General features: G+C 40.7%; 1 protein-coding gene across 5 annotated transcripts in view; it reads right to left on the bottom strand.

Annotated features, from left to right (window-relative positions):
* SOX5 (SRY-box transcription factor 5) overlaps positions 1 to 5,049 on the bottom strand; it is a gene marked incomplete at its 5' end in the record, with an annotated part of 294,566 nt that extends 289,517 nt beyond the window's left edge. For all 5 annotated transcript variants that reach the window (XM_080632861.1, XM_080632860.1, XM_080632862.1 and 2 more), the window contains one exon: positions 4,891 to 5,049. In XM_080632861.1, coding sequence (XP_080488987.1) covers positions 4,891 to 4,928 — 38 coding nt within the window. The remainder of the gene's footprint in view (positions 1 to 4,890) is intronic.
* Between the last annotated feature and the right edge of the window lie 17,033 nt (positions 5,050 to 22,082).

The raw sequence follows: 22,082 nt of genomic DNA, 5'->3' as shown, positions 1-22,082 counted from the left end.
AGAAGGAAAAACAATTCCTCTCCTATCTGAAGGTACCAATCAAACACACTATGCACATAAACATCGCAAGATGCTTGGTGGGAGAGTGTGTGTATGTGTTTGTGTGTGTTTTAATTAACTCCTTGAATGCATATGATGAGCCAGCCACCCAGAATTAGTAATGCCAAACTCCCGATTTGATTCAAATGCAATGAATACAACAGTCGAATTGTGCAGGCTGGTGTGTCACTCATCAGCTCTCCCATTTGGACTTTTGCCTTCCAAGTCTAGTTCACAATTTCAGCAACTGGTAAATTATTGAGATGTTCATTAAAAACTATAATCTGTAACAGTCAACTTCTTCCTCACTAAGCATAAACACAACAAATTAAATTAGTGCATCCAGGACATTAATGAGTAGTCTGCAAATGCATTAATTCCTTCAGCCTTATCTGAGAGAAATAAAATCATGTTAATTTTCATCACTGCGAAAAACCGGTATCTGAAACTTTTTACCGGCACTGTATTTACCTTTCAGATCCCAGACCCCTAGAACCACAAACATAAGCAAGAAAGTCCTTTTCTGAAAACATCCCAATGGAAGGTAAAAGCTATTCACAGCCCAATATTAAAGAAATCTTATTGTTTTCTTTAAAATGAGGGAATGATGACTCTTACTTCTACAGGTAGATTTTAGGAGAGTGGGACGTCATTCTGAGCAAGCCGGTTAATAGAAAGGTATTATTCTTTCTCCAAAATTCTCAGCAAACGCAGCAGCAGAAGAAAGCTTTTTGGGTAACTTTAGCTAAGAAAAGCACTTAGGAATACGCAAAGTTTCCTTTTAGGAAAATGATTTCTCCATTTGACAGTGTTGGTACAACCCCAAAATAAATTCAGTGGGAGTCTGAAATGACTCGTGCAGTGCAGCAGTAAGCAGCTAAGTATATTTTTTTCCTCCCAGCAGAGGTTTGCTTTACATCCTTGAGCCCTTCCTTTCTACAAGCTATTCACAAGCACAGAGAACATTTCGAGTGCACAGAACTAGTGACTGTAAATGTTAAACTTGTTCTCCTGTTCCCATCCCCATCGCTCCCATCCACGCCTTTTGTCTTTTCCAGCTCTTCCTTCGTATGGAAGCATTAACCCATCCTTCTTTCTTCCACAAACACCATGTAGCTCTTTACCTTGAATTGGCATGTTAAAAATAATAATTAAAAAATTAAAACTAAAACAAAAAAGATAAGAAAAAAGAATGAAAAAGAGGAAGAGAAAGGATGTCACTCTGTCCGGATGCCTAGCATAGCCTCTCTCTTAGTCTACAGAGAAATGTAAATACACAGTAATTAATTTGGGTTTAAGAACATTCCATACACTAGGGACATTGTTAAGCAGTCACTTTATCTATTTTTCATTAATCAGATTTTATTAAGACATTAAAACTTTATGTTGGGCATTTCTGAGATTTTATCATTCTGTAAATTTCATAGCTATCTGTGATGGTTGTAGCCACATTGTCTTATCTTTTCCTTAGTGAAGTAAACTTTCTACTGTGGACATACTTGTTACATTTTAGTATAATAACCCATCTTTAAAAACAAACAAACAAACAAAAAAGAAAACCCAGACAACAAAAGAGTTATTCTTTTCAAGATCTTTAAAGCCAATTCAAGTGCCACAGGTACATCAAAGTACATTCCAGAATTTACCCTTTCCCTGTGTAACAAATGGAGCAGATTCCAGTTATAATTTCTTCCTACCACATTTCTGCAAACATCATCCCCCTCAGCGTACACATTCTGATGCTTCTCTCAATCAAGCAGCTGAACTGCCACAAACAGAAATAAAGACATGCAAGTAACTTCTCAGGAAAGGACGAAAACCTTCACATTTTCGGTACGGTAATTAATTATACATGCTAATTCACAAAACCTACTGCAATTTACTAGTGATGCTGAATGAATTAATGAATGTTTATTTGTCTGACACTGAAGATCATTTTCATTCCAAGTGTGTATCGTAAATGCCCCCAGTAATGGCTACAGATATAGAAGAGAAGTACCCTCAATTCAGATCCCTTCAGCTGGGGTGACTGAAAGTTTCTGAACTGTTTGTAGTTTACCGGGATACACTGAAACGTCATGGGAGAAGAGACAGGGAAAGAAGAGGAACCTCCTGAAATACATACACACACTCTGAGATCTGAACTGCAAACAATTTTGCCTGATAAGTCTTCACCTCCTCATAATTTGCTATTCAAGTTTAAAAAGGAATAGTAGGAGATGGATAGTAATAACAAAACTGAAGTCGGTCACACAGACACGATATGCTGGACGGCAGCAATTCCAGAAATGTGCTCCAAGAACTGTGTTTACTGAGAACCTGAGAAAATAACTTGCCATAAATGTCTAAAAAACAATCATCTATGTATCATGCATATATGCACACATGAACTCTGCAAGCAAGTGTGCGTCTGAGGGTATGGGCATCCCTGTGTGAGAGAAAGCATGCCCTCATGGCTGTTTTCTGATAAACACACATATTACATGGACAGTATCTACTCTGTATGTGTGTGTAACTATGGTCAAACACACACAATGTAAACAAATGGTAATGATTAACAGAGATATTGGGCTGTATTACCAATTTCTACTGCAGAGGAAAAACTGCTTAGAAAAAAAGAAATTGCATGTCCTAAGGTTTGTTTTTACTGCTTCCCATTTCTACTGCTTGCTATTATCTGCACAGCAAAAGGAGAGCAGCGTATTGATTATTTAACTAGAATGTTTACAAGTGCAAAGCTGGGATCTCTGAAAATGAAACATACGCTTGGGGGGAGAAAGAGTAGAGAAGCTCGTTCTATTTCTAAGGAAGATGTTTTGTCCAAAATTATTTGTCTATATAACAGATTTATATAAATACATGTTTATAATGCAGAGAGACTTCAGATTGAAAAAGAAAGTCCCCCAACAGGGAAAATGAAATGACTTCATTCGGCTTCACAGACTTTACAAGTATTCTGTTCATAACAAAGTTCAAGGAATAATCGAAATTGCTTGCTTACCAGTTTATATGAATAATCTCAGTGAAGCACATGAAATATTTCAATCCATTAATTGTATGAACAAGAGCAACGGCATGATCATGATGCTAGATCAGATTTAACACCAGAAACAGTAACAGTTTCCTCAGGTACTTAAAATAAGTTACTACAATGCACGTGAACAAAACCAATTTTGTTCTATTATTGTAACAATAACAAACCAAAGAAAAATGCCAAGTATTCCAAGGAAGTCTGGAAAATTAATTGTATTAAAGAGGACCTTGGAGCAGTGAAACCATGCCAATTCCACTTTCTAGTGAGGAAGTGTTTTAGTTACGGAACGAGGATTGAAAGTGTTAAAATACTTCTTTTCTGTGTTTCCCAGTTTTATTTTTCTCCTATCTTTTAATTCAAGCATTCTTTCCTGTCCTTTCCCTACACGCGTGTTCTTCAGCCCACTTAAAATGTTTTTATCTTGCCTTCTTTTCCCTGCCTTTACTATCAAATTCAGTAGGTTTGAACGATGAACAGCTTGACTTAGCATATTTTTAACCAGCTGGTCTAGCACCTAGCTTGTATTGCATAGTCAGATACAACCAAATGTTTATACAGGAGGTAGCTCTCACGAAGATGAGAAAAATCTAAGTAACGCGCATCCTGGCGTTCTTTTATTTACCGCTTAGAAATGAAAGTTTGGGTTGTTTACTGCAACCGCACAAGGGACTATTAATAACCCTTAAAAGCGAAGCTGGAGGGAAGGGATGCCGGATCATCAATGGACGCATGTACAAATGCCTGGGAAAATGCTCCAAAACCTCTCAGGAGTGCCAGATCATCTAAAATAAGGACTAAACTCTCAGGGGTCACAAGCCATCACCAGTGACAACAAAAAACTTGATTCCAGGCATGGAAGGCTCCTACTTCGGGCAGGGGGAGACAGGCGTATCTACGTCATACCCAAACCCCGTTTGTCATACCCCAACCCTGCTCTTGACACTTCGCGAGAGAGGTGACGGCCAAAACTTGCAGTCAAGAGTTTCGCTTTATTTTCCCTTTTTTGTTGTTGGTGTGTTTGTTTGGGGTTTTTTCCTTTCCCCTGCTCAGTCAGAAGGATGTTCTCCTGACAGAGGGCCGGGATGTTAACTTGCCTAAAAATAATCGCTCCTGCTAGATCAACAAAAGGTCATGTGCTCGGCGGAGCGCCTTCCCAAGTTTGACGGGAGGGCGAGGTTGGAAGTTAAACCCCCCGCCTCGCCTCGCCCGCCACCGGGCATCCCCAGCCGCTCGGGGACTCTCCGGACAGGGGCGGGGAGAAGCTGCCCGGTAGAGCACCCCGCTCGCTCGGGCCGGTGCGGTGCGGTGCGGGCTGGAGGAGGGCACGGCAGCCTCCGAGGCGGCGGAACAAAGCTGAGCATCGCCGGGCCGCCCGGGTGAGGGGCGTCCGCCGCGGGCACGGGGCTCCCCCGCCCCGCCCCCACCGCCGCCCGGCTGACACGCCGCTTGAATAGCCAAGGTAACGTTTGCGGAGACACACACACACACACACACACACACACACACACACACACACACGGGACCGACGGAGGGGGGTAGCATCTCCCCGGCCTGCCGCCGAGCGCCGGAGTTGCGCGCCCGTCCCCGCGCGCCCGTGCGAGCTCGCACCGCGGGCAGCCGATCCGGGCACACGCGCGCAAACACGCGTGCTCCTATCAGTAAATTAAATAATAAAAAATACAACAACAAACAAACCACAAAACAGAACAACAAAAAAAAAAAAAAAAAGGAGGGGTGGGAAGACACCCGCCCCCCCCTGTCTTTCCCCCCCAAAGGCGAAAGGCAGCGGCCCCCCCCGCCCCAAAAACTCGACTCACCTTTCAAACTCCTGAGGTAAATCAGGGTCAGTTAGCATGCTGGAAAAGCACAATTTCCCTTTGTCACAGCAGCCACCTATGGTCGCCTCCAACTGAACCTGTCAAGTGAGTCCAAACCTTCTAAACCGATTGATTTTCTCTCTCTCTCTCGCTCGCTCTCCCTCCCTCTCTCTCTCTCCCTCCCTTTCCCTCCCTCCCTCCCTCCCGGCTCGCTCGCTCGCTCGGAGCTAGGACTCCTTGACCAGTCTCTTAAAGGGGCAGCGCGCCTCGCAGCAGGCAGCTCGCGCAGCTCCCCCCACGGCGGCTGCGAGGTAGCGGGCAGCCTCGGGGTGCCCGTCCGCTCCCTCTCAGTTCCGCTCCCCCGCTGCCACCGCCGAACGGGAAAAGTCAGCTCGTCCAATGTCCTAAAAACCGGGGGGGGGGGGGGGAGGGGGGGCGCGATAAATAGCGGGGAGGATGGGAGGGCAAAAAAAAAAGCCCGACAATCCACCTAAACCAGCAGACCAGGAGCAAATCTCCTGCGCTGGGGAAGATCAGTGGAGAAAGAAGATAAAACAAGAGCAGACTGATTAAATTGAAACAGTTATCAACTCTCTCGGAGTTGAAATAGGGGAGAAAAGATTAGGCACATAAAAATGTTACCAAAGGCATTTGTGCTCCGAAGAATTTTCATTCCTTGCTCTCTTTCCCCCCTCCCTCTGCGCTCTCTCGCTTTCTCTGTCCCTCTTTCTCTCTCTTTGGGGAGGGGAAGAAAAAAACCAGCACCACCACCAACCACCCCGCACAACAATCAGGCATTGTTCGGAGGGAAGAAAAGCAACTTTGACAGATTGAAATATAGCAGAGGCCCCTTCAAGGAAACCTGTAAACAACTTGTCACTCACTCTGTCGGTCTCACTGTTAGCTCTTGCTTTCCACAAAGTGCTGCGAACCGTCCTGGCAACAAACCCAAAGTTTCCTCAGCTCCCAACTCCATCAAACAGCCCTGTTGTGTGCAAAGGAAAAGGTAGCCGCATGCCAGAACAGCGGGCGCGCACACACGCGCAAACAACAACAAAAATAAACTTTCCTTTAGTCTGCCTGGGCTTATTTTCTCTTTATACCCCCCCTTTTTTTTGCCTCCCCCCTCCCCTCCCCCGGGCGCAGCCGGAGTCCCTCCGCTGTGGCTATTTGTGATGTCCCCTGCCCGGGCAGCCCCGGATAACGAGCCCTTGGGCTCGCTGGCGGCGCGCAGCCTCCGCGGCACTGCCAATTATCCAGACACCAACCGGGCAGGCGGGCAGGTAACGGGCCTTTGACACGCGGGGAAGAAGCAGCAGCAGCCGCCGCCGCGGTGGGGACAGCCCCGCATCCCGGACTGGGGACAGCCGCTCCGCCGCGGCAGGGAGGGCAGGGGAGGGAAGAGCTGCACCGCCCGGGCCAAGCAGAGCCCGCCCCGGTGGGAAGAGGGGGGCAGCGGCCGGGAGAACGCCGCGGCAAACTCCCGTCCGAACCCCGGGACGAGCCAGGGGCTGCTGTGGAAGAGGAGCGCACGATTCCTCAGCAGTCTGCCGGCCCGTGTCCAGCCCGGCACGGAGCTCGCAGGGAGCAGTGGAGGGGGAAAAGAGAAAAAAACCTGGTCTCCCTGTTCTTTAGCACACACATGCACACACACCCACACACAACCACTTATCTATACTCCATTCTTTCCAGTTTCCCAGCCCTAATTCCTTTCTCTACTGTTTTTTCTTTTCCTTTTTTTCTCTTTTTTTTTTTTTTTTTTTTTTTTTTCCCTCTCCTTTAATTTGCAGCTGGACAACATTAAGAGCCTTTAAAAAACACGAGGTTTTGACCCCACAACAGTTTCATTAGGTCCGCTGCCCCCTCTCTTCTTTTATGCCTCCCTCCCAGTGACACGGAGAAAGCAAGTTTACTTTCTGAAACACATATATGCATTCATGCAGAGCGGCCAGGAGATGCTCAACATTTTCATGCCCACTGGCTTAAAAAAATTCCAAATAGAAAAACTTATTATTTTTATTAATATCCAACGGCTACACTGTTTAGTTCACTCCTTTTCCCACTCAATGCATATGTTACAAACCAGAAGGCTTATACAGGGGCCAGTCAGTTCAGGCTTGGCATAAATGCATCATTGGCTACAAGTCTGGGATGATCATTTTAATCACAAGTAGCAAACCCACTTGCAATTTACGTGCATCACCCCCCAAGAGCATTAGACCATTCACGAAGCAAAATGCCGAAGCTAAGTTTGTAAAGGTGCCGTCACCGCAGTTCATAAAAGAGGATCAGCAAAGGCTGCCTCCAGCCTGCCTTACACCACCACGGCACTCCAAGCCGAGTCGCATGCAATCTGTCAACTTCTGGCATGAGGTAGATCTAATGGCTCCTCACTGTGGGGCATGGTAAACCGACTTCCTCCAGTAGCCCCTAGCAAATAATATTTTCCACAGAGATCCATTCATAGGAGCCTGACAAACCTAGTTAATATGTACAAGGATTTTTCATTTGTTATTTAGTAGCTAGCCCTTTTAGGACAGCTATGAAGTAGACATTGAAAAGGCAGCAGATGATTAAAAAGAACAATTCCAAATACTTTCTCTTTCATCTGAGGGTCTCAAACCATGTTAAGTCTCACATTACTCCTCTGCAGGTAATAAATATAATTAGGGCCGATTCCAAAACTTTATTTGTATTGAAAAGTATCTCACTCTGCAGGGGCTCCATTCAAATCAGCAAATCTCTGTGTGGAGTAGGAGGCTACTTAGTAGGAGAATTTGGCCTCAAATAAGGAAACTGAGATGCAAGCAGGCTTAATAGCTTGCCCAAGTTGACACAGTTAGCCAACTCCAGCAAAAGGATGGGAAACAAAGATCCCATGTGCCTCAGAGTCGACAACAGTCCTTATGCTGTTGAAACGCTGATATTTTAGCTTTTTTTCCACACAGTGGCATGATTTTTACATCTACTTTTTGGTTAAAACATACTACATTGCTGTATTCACATTTGCAGGGCCCCTTTTCTTGGTCTTTCATTTTCCCCTTGATGCACCATTATCCATCCATAAATGCTCTTCCTTCCCTGCCAGTTCTTGCTTTGCTTCCCGTATTTCCTCACACTTGGCCTTGGGAGAAGTTTGCAGAGAGAAGCTGCTCAGAACCCCCAACTGGGGAAAAATTGAGACCACTATTTACTAAAAAAAATTTCCACAGTTTCGTCAAAACGGGACTACCATACTTTAGTTGCACGTTAGCTCCAATTAGCTTTCTAACCTCATATCCTTTCTTCAACTCAGCTCCACTTCACAACTGCCCTTCTTCTACCAGGTCCCCTCCTCATCTGTTCACATGTATTTACTCCTTCCTGTATCATTCCCTATTTGAGCTTTTTCAGGGCAATGATCCCATACTCCTCCAAGCTGGTATTATGACTGCTATTATGGGGCTCGGTGGTTGCTGGCTTTCAGCTAATATGGTTATAAACCAGAGCAGTCACCATCGGCGTCAGGAATTATGGCAGAGGACATTGGCTAAACTACGAAGAAATACAAAGAACCATAATAAAGTGAAGGGGGGAAATGTCCGGGGGGGAAACAAAGATAACTGAGCAAGAGGGAGAGCTGGGAAGGGGAGAGGAAATGGAAGAAAGGAAGGAAGTAGAAATCAATCCCCTGAATGCTTCCGACATGAACCCTTCTTTTCCCTTAGCCTAGTTTACATTTACTCTTACCCCCTTCTTCTTAGTTTCTCTCATTTTACTTTTTCTATAACTACCAATCTCTCTTTCCCACCTGAGCAGGGGGAAACAAAGTTGGGTCCAAAAAGGAGAGAAAAAAAGTTACTCTTGCTATTGTATTAATATTGTATTAATGTATCATTGAATTGTTATTGGATTATCAACAGTATGTGGTATAGACTTTTTGATAAAATTATATTCTCATAGTAAGTTTAACTGCAATCACAAAAGGGAGAAAAAACAACTTAAATGGTTTGAGGGAATCTTTGAAACCCTTCTACAAATCATTTTATATTAACTGTAAAGCTTGCTTTTTAGAAATTGCCAGGGCATGTCACAAAGGCTGCTATCATATCAGAAAGTGGAAAAACTGAGGAATTGGGATAAATAACCACTGACTGAGAAAGAAGAAAATCTATGTAGTAATATGCAGCTGTCCAGTTTTTAATATATGAAGCTTTATCTTGTCCTGAAACTTCTGACTAGTAATAGCAAGCCCTGATGCCCCTTTTTACTGAGCTAATTACAAAACCCACTTGCAACCTGGGAGATCCACATTACAATTCTCTCAATTATCTTCTCAAACTGAAAGTTCAGGATATAAGTTCAAATATCTTCAACTGATGAGAAAAATGAAATACACACACACCCACCTCCCCCTAGCAGATGAGTGAACCTGCATTTCTTTTGCTTTGCTTCCTTTTAGGGGTGCCCAGAACAAGTCCAGGTAAAAGAGGACAATTCGGGTTGAAATGAACAAAAAAGCTCTGTTTTTTATTTGAGTGAGGGGAAACAACTCAAATCATAAACTCCTGTCTGATTTTTTGTGCTTAACTGATTTTTTTTTTTGTTGTTGTTGTTATTGTGGTTCTTCAGTTCAAGAGGTGAACCAAAAAATCAATTATCCACCCAGCTCAAGTTAGAAATACCATAACTGTGGAATATCACATAGACAGAATCCACAGGTCTTTATGCAAGCATATTGGCAGAAAGAAAATCTTAAACAAAACATGATTTTTTTCTTTTTAATTATCAAATGATAGCACTTCAGCCTGTGCCTTTGGCAAATACTGCAATACAGTAAGTAAAGGAAGTGTTGGAAAAAAAGAAGAGCTTTTTGGGTTTTGTTGTTTCCACTGTAGGTTTTAATAATAGAGACTTACAAAGTCCAAGGAAATGTAAGATATTCCACAGAATGATTTACTGGAAAATTCTCACAGAAAATATGCAAAACTCTGAAGATCCTAAATGGATTTTCTTTTTTAGGCACACATTCAAAACAACTGCAGCATTAAGAACAAATCCGTAAGATTTCTAATAAAGGGTGTGTGGAACAGGTTACGAGTGAGCAGAGGGAGAACAGACCGGGATTGATGCATTTACTATGAAGAATATCTCGCAAATAATGAGTGCTTACTTCAGAGTATGGAAATGTTTAGCTACAATGCAGTTTGGATCATATGCTTAGGAACAGATTTTTCCTTTCAGTGTGCATGCCTAGCTGCCATTTCCATTAATGGGAATTAAGTACATGTGTCAAGAGGAGAAGTTAACTCTTAGAAATATAACTAATCTATGCTTTTTTTTAAAGAATGTAAATGCCACATCAGGCATATTCGGTGTTGGCAAAACTGAGTGCTGAATATAGTATAGCAAAATCTGAGAAGGAGAAGGCGGTCTGGAGGACTGAAATTTCTGTGCTATTTAGAGTTTTTCAATTTACTGAATTTCTTCAAGGAAAAGTAAAACCATCTCATTTGCAAGTGGGAAGCCCTCATTTATCAACTATTTACTTGCAATTTCTGCAGGGGCCTACCATCTGCAACCTTCCCTGTAAAAGAGAACTGACACTACCCTTAAGAAGAAATCTGAACCTTCACCTAAAATTTGAATTCAGACTTGCCTCAGGGTCACTAAATATTACAATAAAGTTCCTAATAATTTTTTTTAAGACAGGTTGGCATCTTTTCGCTCTGCATCAGCCAGAGGAAGGGAACCTCAAAATTAATACAGATGTAAACTACAGTATTTCAAAAAACCCAAAAAATAGTATATGCAAACACATTAAAAATTATGTTGAATATATATCTAGCAAAACCTGACTTCTAATTGTGGAAATGGGTAAAATTAGAGAGAGGGCGCATTCCTGATTTTGTGTCATGTATCTATCCACCTTCTCCAGTTCCTTTATTTTGGGTACAGTTTGTTTTATTATTTCTCTTTACTGTCACTACAGGATCTCTTTACTGTTTGTCTTAGTAGCCTTGGTCTGCACAGAAGCAGCTTGGAAAAATATTAAATAAAACCAGGACAGTTTCAAAAAAATAGTCACAAAAATAGAGAGCATATCCATGGATAGGAACTGTGCTTGAAATGATTTGAGAAACTCACTGGATTTCAAATTTACGGTTTCTCATTATGGTTCTGAACATAAAATGTTACTAAAATAGGAACCTGTTGCTCTAAGTCTTTTTTTTTTTTTTTACCCCCCCCATGTTCTTTTTTCAGCACAGTTATTTTGCACGGAACATATCGTCCCAACCCAAGCCCGCAGCCTCACCTTACATGCAGTCTCCCTACTCTGCCTCCATCCTGATCGGGATGATTAGTTTCTGAGTGATAGGCCTGTTTACTGTCAGTGCCCATTCGATCTTCAGCCTGTGAGATGACAATGCCAGCAGGAATGCTCCTCCTCTGTGCCATTTCCAATGACTGTTATGAGCATGTAAATGCCTGCCACGATACGCCCAACAATGAATCTAACTCATTTTACACAGATAACCGACTCCCATCAAAATGAAATTACTCCCTTTTCCCCTGGTGTGTGTGCACAGGAGTGGTTGGTAGAAATCAAGTCTCTTCCGAACAGGCAACCTAAATTTTATAGCCAAACATAAGTTTCTGAGCCTGAGTATCCTAAAACCACAATTTCGATCTGTTTGTAAAAGTAGCTAATAATTGTTGACTGTTACTCTGAGTGCACTGAAACTGAGATCTTTCTGCTTAACCCAGTGGGCCCTTCTGAGTGGCTCTCAATATAATTCCTGCAGGTTTTATCACCACATTCTTGTCACTTTCTCAGTAACAATTCTGACTCTTTTTTTTTAAGTCATCCACTGAAAAGGGTTAGAGTCATCATGTTTTGTCTCTGTATTTCTAATCTGACTGCTTTTCCCACTGTAGTCTGCTCTTACTAACCTATGCACCAAAGACACTGCCTTTAAAACAAACAGATTTGTTTCCATCGATTGTCTGATGTAAAACAAGCATCATGCAATTGAAAGTGCAAGGGTGTTTTGGAGTAATCCACAGCACCTAGTCCTGTGTTTTGTGAAGGCATTCCAGCCTTCCTTTTGTGGCTTGCTCTGGTGTTTGCTATTGAAATTCTCTATGCCCACAGATACATCTACTGTCTGCTTCTCTTCACTAGAAGCAGTTACTTTTTTAGTGTCATTATGATCACCTATTACACTTTTAGCATAGGATTACAGCCACCTTCAGCTAACCAGATTGAGCTCTTTGGCACTGGGCACGATACAAATACATATAGCTGAATTCATAGTTCTCCATTTTATATACTCCATTGAGTCAGAGAAAATTTAGGAATATAAAATACTCCCAAATAATAATATTACCATCTTCTGTCCACATGGTACTAGAAGAACATTGAAGAAGGCCTTTTGTAAGAAATATTCTCTATCTGAACCACTTTACAATTAGACAACACAAAAAAGGTAACATTCTTACATTCTACAAATTGCTTTATCTATTTTATTCCTTTTTAGTCTGTATAATCATAAAAATTCATGTAATTGCTATCTAGTAAATGTTTCAAAAATATAAATGCTGAGATGTATGTTTTTTTAAATTCAGAACAAATTTGGAAATATATTCCCTTTCTACCATACCATGCACAAGGTCCCTACATCACATATACAGTCTATGGTAAGATTAATACAAATCAGTGTTTATTAACTGCACTTTACTGATATTTAACTTGTTATACATGTCACTGGGAAGATCAAACTGTAAATTAAGCAATGATTCTAATGACATTAAATGCATCTCTGTAAGGGAAGGAGTTATAAACCACGTTGCTACCTTACACCTTGCACACTGAAACAGCAATCAACGAGTACGTAGAGTTATGTTTCATTTATAAGTTACAAAAGCATACCATACCAATTCATTTATTTTAATGCTGCTCTGATGCAGTTTTATGAGTGATTTTCTACTTCGAGTAAAAGCAAAACTAATGCCATTTGGTTCTGCCAAAGCAAAACGCTGAACTCCTACTTCCAACACACAGATTCCAATTCAGCCACTATTACAGAGAAATAAATACGTAAGTATGGCATAAAACAGACCAATGGCTTGTTGTTATTGCTATTTCTATGGAGGCTTAACTCTTGCTTCTCATCTTTCATTACATGGGACAGCCAGAGGCTAGAAACATTGCTGGGATAGAATGCTAAAGGCCCCTGGGAATGCTCCTGCACCTTGTATGGGGAAAAACTGAGAAAATATTGTTACAGTATTCTGTAGCGTAAGTATGGGAAAATCAGAATATTCCTGAGGACACTCTTCAAAATCCCAAATGTGTTGACTACCTTCTACTACCAATTAGTCTGTAAGCAAGACAGATCTTCAACAATTGCCACTGAGGTATATTGAGAATATAAAAGAATCGGGAAATCGAAAAAAACCCCAGCAAATTAAAAAAAAAATAGAAATAAAGAAGAACACTGGATTGAGAGAAACATTCACTATGATTAAAATACAAAGAAGTTTCTCAGGAATATTTATCAAAGAAAATTTGTGTAATATATTTTCCTCTGCCTGGAGAAGATCCAATGCTGAGTGTCTCTTCTCTTGCCATATAACATTGTACGGAATCCAGACTGCACATTTGCTCACCCACTTTTCCCCTTAAATAACACTTTTTATTTCTGATGTGGCTTTTGTTTTGTTTTACAAAGTTTAATTTCTCTTTCTTTGTTGATGCATTTTCCTTTTGTCGTTATTTCAGAGTTGTGTAAAAGTAATTAGTGACACAATGCCAAGGACCAAAACTCACAAGCAACCTAAATATTTTGATTCACTGAGAATGCAGTCCATAATTTACAAAGTACCTGACCCCTGTCAGATAAATAAAATAAAATAAATTGGGCAACTTCTGCATGTTCACAGGGTGAGGCCTACAGAGAAAGATGTCAAAGTGCGGAAACAGTGCATGTCACCACATCAGATATCATAGATAGTCTTTTGACACTTGTTCGAGAAACAAAATCACATTCGTACACACCTTTTTAGCATTTGACCCCATGTGATCATTCCTGTCAACCATCTCTCCTAGTATTTGCATGTAGCCACTGTCCTTTCTTGAGAGGACTGTGGTTCAAAAGCTAGGCAAAGATTTCACCTGAGAATGTCACAAGTGAAACTTGTTTTCTAATGAATTCTGAGCTAGCAATAGAATGGCAGCAGGTGTCTCCACAAGTGCAAATTGAGTGGAAAATACAAGGAGATTTTTTTAACTGGCCTTGTCTTTTGGTTGTGGGTATTTTTTTTGTTGTTTATTTTTGCGATGTGCCTCAAATTTCTCAGAGGGGTCCCAATACTGTTAATACAAAGTTAAAACTCACTGTATACAGTCAGGGCAGGCCTTTGGCACAAAAGGAACCAGACAGAGCTCTGTGACTACAATCTCTAAAAAGCTCACAGTTTTTAGATTGATTTGTGGGCCATGACACACAGAGCCACTGAAAAAAAAAAAATGCTCATGATGTTACTAGGGATTTGTGTTCAATTGCATGAAAAAAGATGTACATCATTTAACAAAAACAAATTTTAACAAAAACCTAATTGGAGCCACACAGGCCCAGTTGGATGAACAGAGCCTAACATGTGCTAGAGAACCTTACCTGTTAGAGGTGTGGCCTGCAAAGACAGAGTGAGAACAAATTTTTACATGGCTAACTCCAAAATATTGTATTTGGACACAATGCAGAGATAAACATGTGACTCTTAGTTCTCTGGTATGGAAATACTCTAGGAATCTGGACCAAATATGAATTACAAGCTGCATAAAAGAATGTTTCCTATTTTGTATTTGTATGTTTGCATTTTGACCGAATGACTTGTTGTTCTGGTAATAACTGAAGAAGTAAAAAGGAGCAACCAATCTTCCATTCTCTAATATCAGAAAGTTCTGGTTGTATTATTTATCTTTTCCCTAAACAGTGCCTTAACTTTTTCCTCATACAGGAGTCAGTCTATTCAAGGCTAAAATTTGCACTGCTTTTCTTTGAATTTTCTCTGTTTCTGTCATTCTTCAGGTAGCCTAGCTCACAAAGAACTCAATATTACAGGACAGGGCTTGCTACTTACATATGTCACTCTAGTATTTTCAGCATTATTTCTTATTGCATTTTCAACAACTGGATCTTGTCTTTGGATCATTCCACCAACTTCGATTAAGCATTCCATAAGGAAACATAGGTTATCTTCCCTTCAACTCCCAAGTGGTCAGAATTATGCTAGACCAGATCAGTGAGCGTCGTCACATCCATTTTTCTGCCTGACATGCAGAAAAACCACCACACTGTCAGCACCACGCGTGCTTAGACAACCTGCCTGTCTTCCTGCATGGAATTCTCTACCATCTTCTCCAGCCCTGACTTGAATGATTCTGTCTCAGATGCATATGTTTCTGTACAGCTGGTCACAGTTATTTTCAATTCATTTATATATATCTATATATATACATATATATATATGTTAAACACCACCTACAACACAGACTTTAGATACCCCTGTTGTAATTTTCCTACACAAAAAATTGATAATACACTTTTAGTTTTGACTTCTATCCCTCAGAGGACTATCTAATTCTTCAAAGTATTACTATTCCACAACCACTTTTCTAATAGCCCCTTGTGAAGGTCTTTTCCAAAAAATATCTTTAAAGGTGAAAAAAGATTAAATCTAATAATAAAATTGCATTTTATTATTTGTTGACAAGCTCAAGAAATTAGCATTAGACATCATTTTTCTTCACAAAGGCTATGCTGATGGATAGCTATAGTATCACAATGCTCATCTATATGTCTCCTAATTTTATTTTTTATTACTATTTCAACCAATTTATCAAGTAAGGGAAGAAAATTCATTAGACTAATTCTCAGCATTAATTCTACTGTTCAATTAAAGAGAAGCAGAAAAATTGCTATCTCCAACCTTACAGGTTAGAAGCCAATATTAAAGGAAAGACTACATATTAAGTTAGCAGCCCTATTTGAGCTCACCATCAATTTCCAGTAGCACTTTTTGATATGTCTAACTTCACCTGCTGAGCTGCTGCTCTTCATTTGATGAGTTTAGTACCTACTTTTCCTTCACTTTTTACTCTTACACTAGCTAATTCTTAATATTGCAGAAGAATTGCTACAGGTTAGATTTCCCTCTTAAGTCTTCTGTGATAGAATATGACAAGGAAATAATTTGGTTTCTCATCAGACCTGTTATTCTCCTTACCTATTACTCTGTGTTAGAATACTGAGGAAAAAAGATCCTTAACTATTATTCTGTATTACAGTACTGAAGGAAAAATTACTACAAACTTGATGTGGACAGCCTTTTAGAAAATATCTGAACTTACTCCTAATTTCAGCAGACCAACCCATCCTCAAGATACTACACTTCTTTTGGATTCCATTTCTAGCTTTCCTTTTTGCATTTCTAGCTAGCAATAGTTTCAATCCACACCTATTGCAATAGTACACCTCCTTTCCTAATACTGTATACTCAGTGGTGCAAAGCAAGTGTTCAAGCAACTTGGAACCAAATCCACCTCTGGACTTGGTAAGCCCTCAGGGGTTGATAAAATTCCACCATTCATTGATTTACTGAAGGAGCCTATAAAATCAAAACCTGTCTTTGTCAAGGCGGTATAAAATGGCAACAGCTCTCTAAAGATAAGGGAACGATAGCTTCCTGTATCAGATACTTGGGCCACAGATTTTGTGAGGTTAAGTCACCATGTAGGAGTTTTGCTAGTCTCTGCACATGGTTGGACTAGCCCATAAAAAGAGAAATACAGTATTTTGTAGTAATGATCCAAAAACCTTCATTTACAAACCTGATTGCTGAGTTTTGTGTGACTACTCTGCAAAGCTGGCACTATTTCCATAGGCAGGAAAGAAAGCATGTGAAAGCAGGATGGAAAAATTTCTACACTAACCAAAATCTGACAGGTTATTTCTTTTTTTCTTTTAAAATCTACATATTTTGTATAAACCTCACAAAATATTTCCTTGTATTAGAATTTTAGCTGTGGGGTTTTTTTTTGTGATTGGTAAATATGCACAGTCTTCCCGCCACTCTCTCCGATATCTATAACGTGGTATCAGTTACCATAACGTGACCTATCTCTAAAATACAGGATATTCAATTAAAACTTCTTAGTACTGCATTTTAAAAGGTTGTTACACACAAAATCTATGTACCACAATTCAGTTATTACTATAACATAACATGAATAAACTACATGGGGAGGACAACAGAGAGCAAGCTTCTTCGAAACAATCTGTTGGACTATTCAGACTCACAGATTAACCAATAAAGGAGTAAAGGAGGCTCACCCCCACCTATGTTGGCAGTACAGAGACAACAGACCCATTATGCATGCTTAACTGGAACCCACATCATGTGGATAGTGAATCCCATGTATCTTTGTTGCATTAGCCTGACTGCGCAGAGTCACTCTTTGCATAAACCAGGAACACCCGTCTAGGATTTTCAGATATTCAGCATCGGTTGCTGAAGAGTCAGATGTTGCTGAGCCATTTCTGGCCATCCACAAATCTCATAGATCACTGCACAAAGCAACAAAGCAGTACATTATCACTGAAAACCATAGCATATTGCCCAATTCTTTATAGTTTGCATGTCTAAAGAAGCTTTCAAACTTACATTCACTGAGTCAGTTACAATGCAGAAGAAGATCCCTCTAAGAAACACTTGCAGGTCTCATGGCGTCATTCTACGCTGAAAACTGACACTGACCATTTGCATATCAGTGAGTAAAAGTTTCTCGCGTTTAGACTATGGACAATTCTTATTTCTGGTGATCTAAAATACATCTATAATATTAGAGGTAATATCCTTAACGGTGTGACCATACTCCTTGAACTTAGGCCTTTACTCACCATGTATGTGTCATTGTTTTCTCAGTGTTTAAATACACAGAGCTGAATGAAACGTTCAAAGAAAATATTCAGTTTATGTACTGTGATCCATTTCAAACATCAAAAAAATACAAACCTAATAAAAATAATGAAAAGATAAGTGTGAAGTGCCTTTACAAATATAAAGAATCTATAAAGCCGTCACTAGGTGGGTCCATAGCAATGGATTAGACTTTGAGAGATGTTACGTGCACAACATTAATGCTTAAAACAGATGCAATACAGACGAAAAGAGAGTCTGGAAACGGGAAAGCTAAGTGGGAGACATTCTTTCCTCAAGCTGCAGAACCATCAGGCTTGGAAACCAAAGGGCTGAGGGGCTGTATTTTGCACTGGCTGCCCACCCTTGTAAATGCTTTTGTTAGGCAGGGTAAAATTGAAATTATAACAGAAGTTACTCATGTTATCTGATTAGCAAGTCCACATGCTCACATAAAAGTGGTATTTCTTCTTTCTGTAGGGGTAAGGTTGAGGATGAAGGAAGGTATTTTTATAGACCAAAATCGCTGCATCTTCAAGCCAAAGGAGGAATGTTCCTAAATTCATCCTTGAAAGTATTTCTTTGGGGCAGTGAGTGGAAAGGAAAGTGTCATTTCTTAAATTACTTTCCTCTTGAACTGCCATAAGAATAGGGTGTGGGTTCCAGACAGAAAACCCATTATTTTCAGTCTGGTCGCATTTATTCAGATCTGGCCAGATTTTAGCCAAGTAAGAAACTGCCTCATTGTGGCCACCACGACAGCAAGGAAGGAATAACAGGTATTTTCTCTTTTCTGTTAAGTAGAAGCCCCTGTGAGAAACAAAGATGATGGAAAACATGGGTGGATTATTTGGTTCCAGCTGGTTTCATGTCACAGAGTAAGGAAATGTCACGATCTTTGACAGGTTCGTATTAGCAAAAATCAAGCAGAAGATTGTGGGAAAGCTTCCCATTCCAGTATCAAATAATTTGGGGGAGGGAGAAGGATGGGAAATTAGCAGTTTTTCTTTCTAAGCTCTCAGGAACTGTCTATTTTTATGACCCTTTTAGTGTTGAAAGCATTGTCTGAAATAAAGACTAATCTCAAAGGACGTGAAAGCAAACCTAACGTTAGACTATTCAGAAAATGTAAAGCAGGAAGAAATGAACCATTTTTATCTGGTGGAGCTGCTACACAGCAGGTCTAACTTACTGAGTAGTGATAGGTGCCAGGGCCTGGAGGGCCCCCTTGGGCCACCAGTCCCTGCATCAGTAATGCTACAGTACAGCCTGTCTCCTGTCTCTGCCCTGACCAGCCACCGGTGTGCTAAGCCAGGCCCACCCATAGCCCCACATCCTGGCCTGGCCTCTGGCACCATGGAGCTGTTGAAGCTGTGCCAGTGCCCCCAGCTGCCCTGCTCCTGTTCAGGGTGGTGGGACAGGCCTTGGCTGCCAGCCCCTGCCCTAACAGCCTGGGAGGAGCACCCATAGCTCCTGGCCCCCAGGAAGCTGTCAGCCCCTGTTGGCACTCTGACCATAAGCCGTACGTACATCATCAGTCACCCATAATATACCAAATAACCGAATGCCAGTAACAAAACCTGCCCAATAAACTCCAATATTTAATCCAAATAAAAATCAAAATCACAAGCATCTTTTCTATGGAGAATATAGTGGGAGCGCACCATTCACACGAGTGCATTGCTCCCAGTTACACACATGAGTTGTCTATTTACTATATAGAATTAATTGCCTTAAACACTAGACAGAGACTGATCCATGGCAGTCAGTAAGGAAGCAGTGGGGACAGTATTTAAATAATAACTCCCGCTGGTGTTTGAATTCAATGCTACCAAGAAGCTGCTCCTTGCCCTCAGGCCTCACAATTCAACTGTATCTTCTACCTTTGGATCTTCTCAGGCCATTGCTTTGAGGAGTAGAGAAGAGACTACCTGGTTCCTCTGAACACTGCCAGAACAAAGAAAGGAGGGCAGTGCCTATGGCTCTCTGTGCCCCACACACCTAATAGGTCAATGATAAAGAATGACTGACTTTAGCTGGGAGAAGCTGAGGCCAGCTCTCCTCTGCCTGAAGGCTACAAATTCATGCCCTGCTTTTCCTAAAGAGCTGCTCCAACTGCCAGACACTAAAGCTGCAGCTACTGAGCAGTCAAACTCCGTAAGTCTCTCTAGAAGTTGGTACAAGATGCAGAAAACTTGCTTTGATGGGAAAATTAAATAGCATGATGATGACCCACTAGCATGGAAGTAAGGTATGCAATTGAGAAAATGATCCTTCAGCTTCCAGATTCTCTTCTGTGGCCTCTTCCTTCATTTTACTTTCAGTGGCAATGGGTGAAGTCTTAAAATTATTTTAATACCTAATTCACTGAACTAGGAGAGAAACCTCCTCCCGCAGACAAATTAGCTTTTTATTCTTTCTGGACAGTTTGAACCATTTCATTAAAAGCATAAAAGATCTTGGCCAATCCCAGACTCTCCTACGTTGCAGTGGTTGGGCCACTCTCCTCAGAAACACACATCTGACCCCGCTCCGGCAAGATGAGAGATTAGCCCTCACAGAGCAGCACTTAATTTGTGGATCCAGAGAGATCGTCCTTTCCAACCCTAACTATTCTATGATTCTGTGATTCTATCTCTGAGGAAGGTAAGTGCTACACTGATCATTTCTACTGAGACAGCAGCACTTCTAAGTCCACTTTATTTTAAGTTAAGGATCTCATGCAATTGGGAAGTTTCGGCACAATCAGGGTAGACAGAAGCTAAGAAGGGGTTCTTGGGATCACAAGATTTCATTTAGGCACTTACGCTCTGTCACTGTTCACTTTAAACACTTGCAGATCTGAGCCTTAGTGCAGCTCCAATTAAAGAGAACAAGATATTCCCTATGTAAAGAAAATTGATGTGGTTGGAATAAAATTCCCAGACAGGAAACAGGCTGGAAATACATGTAAACTCAAGAGTTCGAACCTGATATTTAGCAATCCCTTAGAATTAGTATTTTTATTTCCTAAAAATACATGTTTGATACAACTTTAATATCTGCTCACAGCCGTTCAAAAGTTCAAGGAGTGGCAACAGTTAATTTTTGTTAAGTATCACTGTCAGACTGCACTAGGATATATGCAGAACTCATCACAAGGTTCTTTCAGTACAGTTAAACAACCCACTCAGACAAGACAACATAAGATAGCAGCACTATGGTATGAACTAAGCACTATTGTATTATCAGGACACTCTTTCAAATGAACACTCTAAAGCCACTTAGTAATTTCTAAGCAATTTTTACTATAAAGTTAACCCTTTTCTGATTTCAACATGCATCACCAAAAAATACATATCATGCAATCTCTAGATACAGAAAACTTAATTAAGGTAAAGATGTGCTGCCTATAATAGTTTGAACAGGTAACCTGTAAGGTTGGAATTCCTCAATTTATAAAGCCAATACTGGTCCAGTTTCTTTCAGATCTTTAAGGTCTTGTCAGCTCTAAGTATCCCAACTCTAAAAATAGTATCTATTTTGTGGGGCTTCCAAGAGAATCAGGTAGTTAGTTGGTTTTTTACAGTGCTTTCAAAATATAGAGTATTGCATAAGTGCATGGAATTGCTAAAAGAACTGACAATGGATCTTGAATTTTCCTTTGATGAAACACTTGCCTCAACAGCCACAGCTTCTCTCATTGAGAGACTCTTTTTTCTTTGAATCACTGCTAGTATGTTATTAACTTCTCTAATAGATGGCACGGATTTGTGGAAACCAAGACCGAAGTTCAAAATAGAGGTGTATCTCAGTGGGGATATATTCTGCAGCTTCCTCTGGAGTCCTCTCATCAATCACCTGTTACTAAAAAGGCAGAGATGGTGCAAGGGATGGAATACTACTTACTGGATGACCTGGAAGTGTCATGAACATCTGAGCAAAACAGTATTTGCTCACACCTTGTTTTCATTGTTTTGGATTTATGGCTGTTCTGAAGAGATGAGGCTAACAGTGGCAGCCATTATAGCTGATACGCTGTTTGGTGCGGTGTTTGGGTTTTGGTCAATAGAGGATTTTGCTTTATATGCATGTCAAATATCCAAGATCTTGAGGAATGTTGCTAAACCAGAAAACCTTTTGTTGCAAATCTGATATATTTCATGTTAATAATGCTGCAAAAAAAGCCACTTATTTCGTGTTGTATACTATTTGCTTCCAATTAACCTGAAAAGAGAAGATCAAGGAAG

The sequence above is a fragment of the Psittacula echo genome, assembly GCF_963264785.1.
Source record: "Psittacula echo genome assembly, chromosome: 1".
NCBI classification, from domain to species: domain Eukaryota; kingdom Metazoa; phylum Chordata; class Aves; order Psittaciformes; family Psittacidae; genus Psittacula; species Psittacula echo.
Note: the sequence above shows the minus strand (reverse complement) of the source record. Positions and strands in the feature narration are given on the sequence as shown.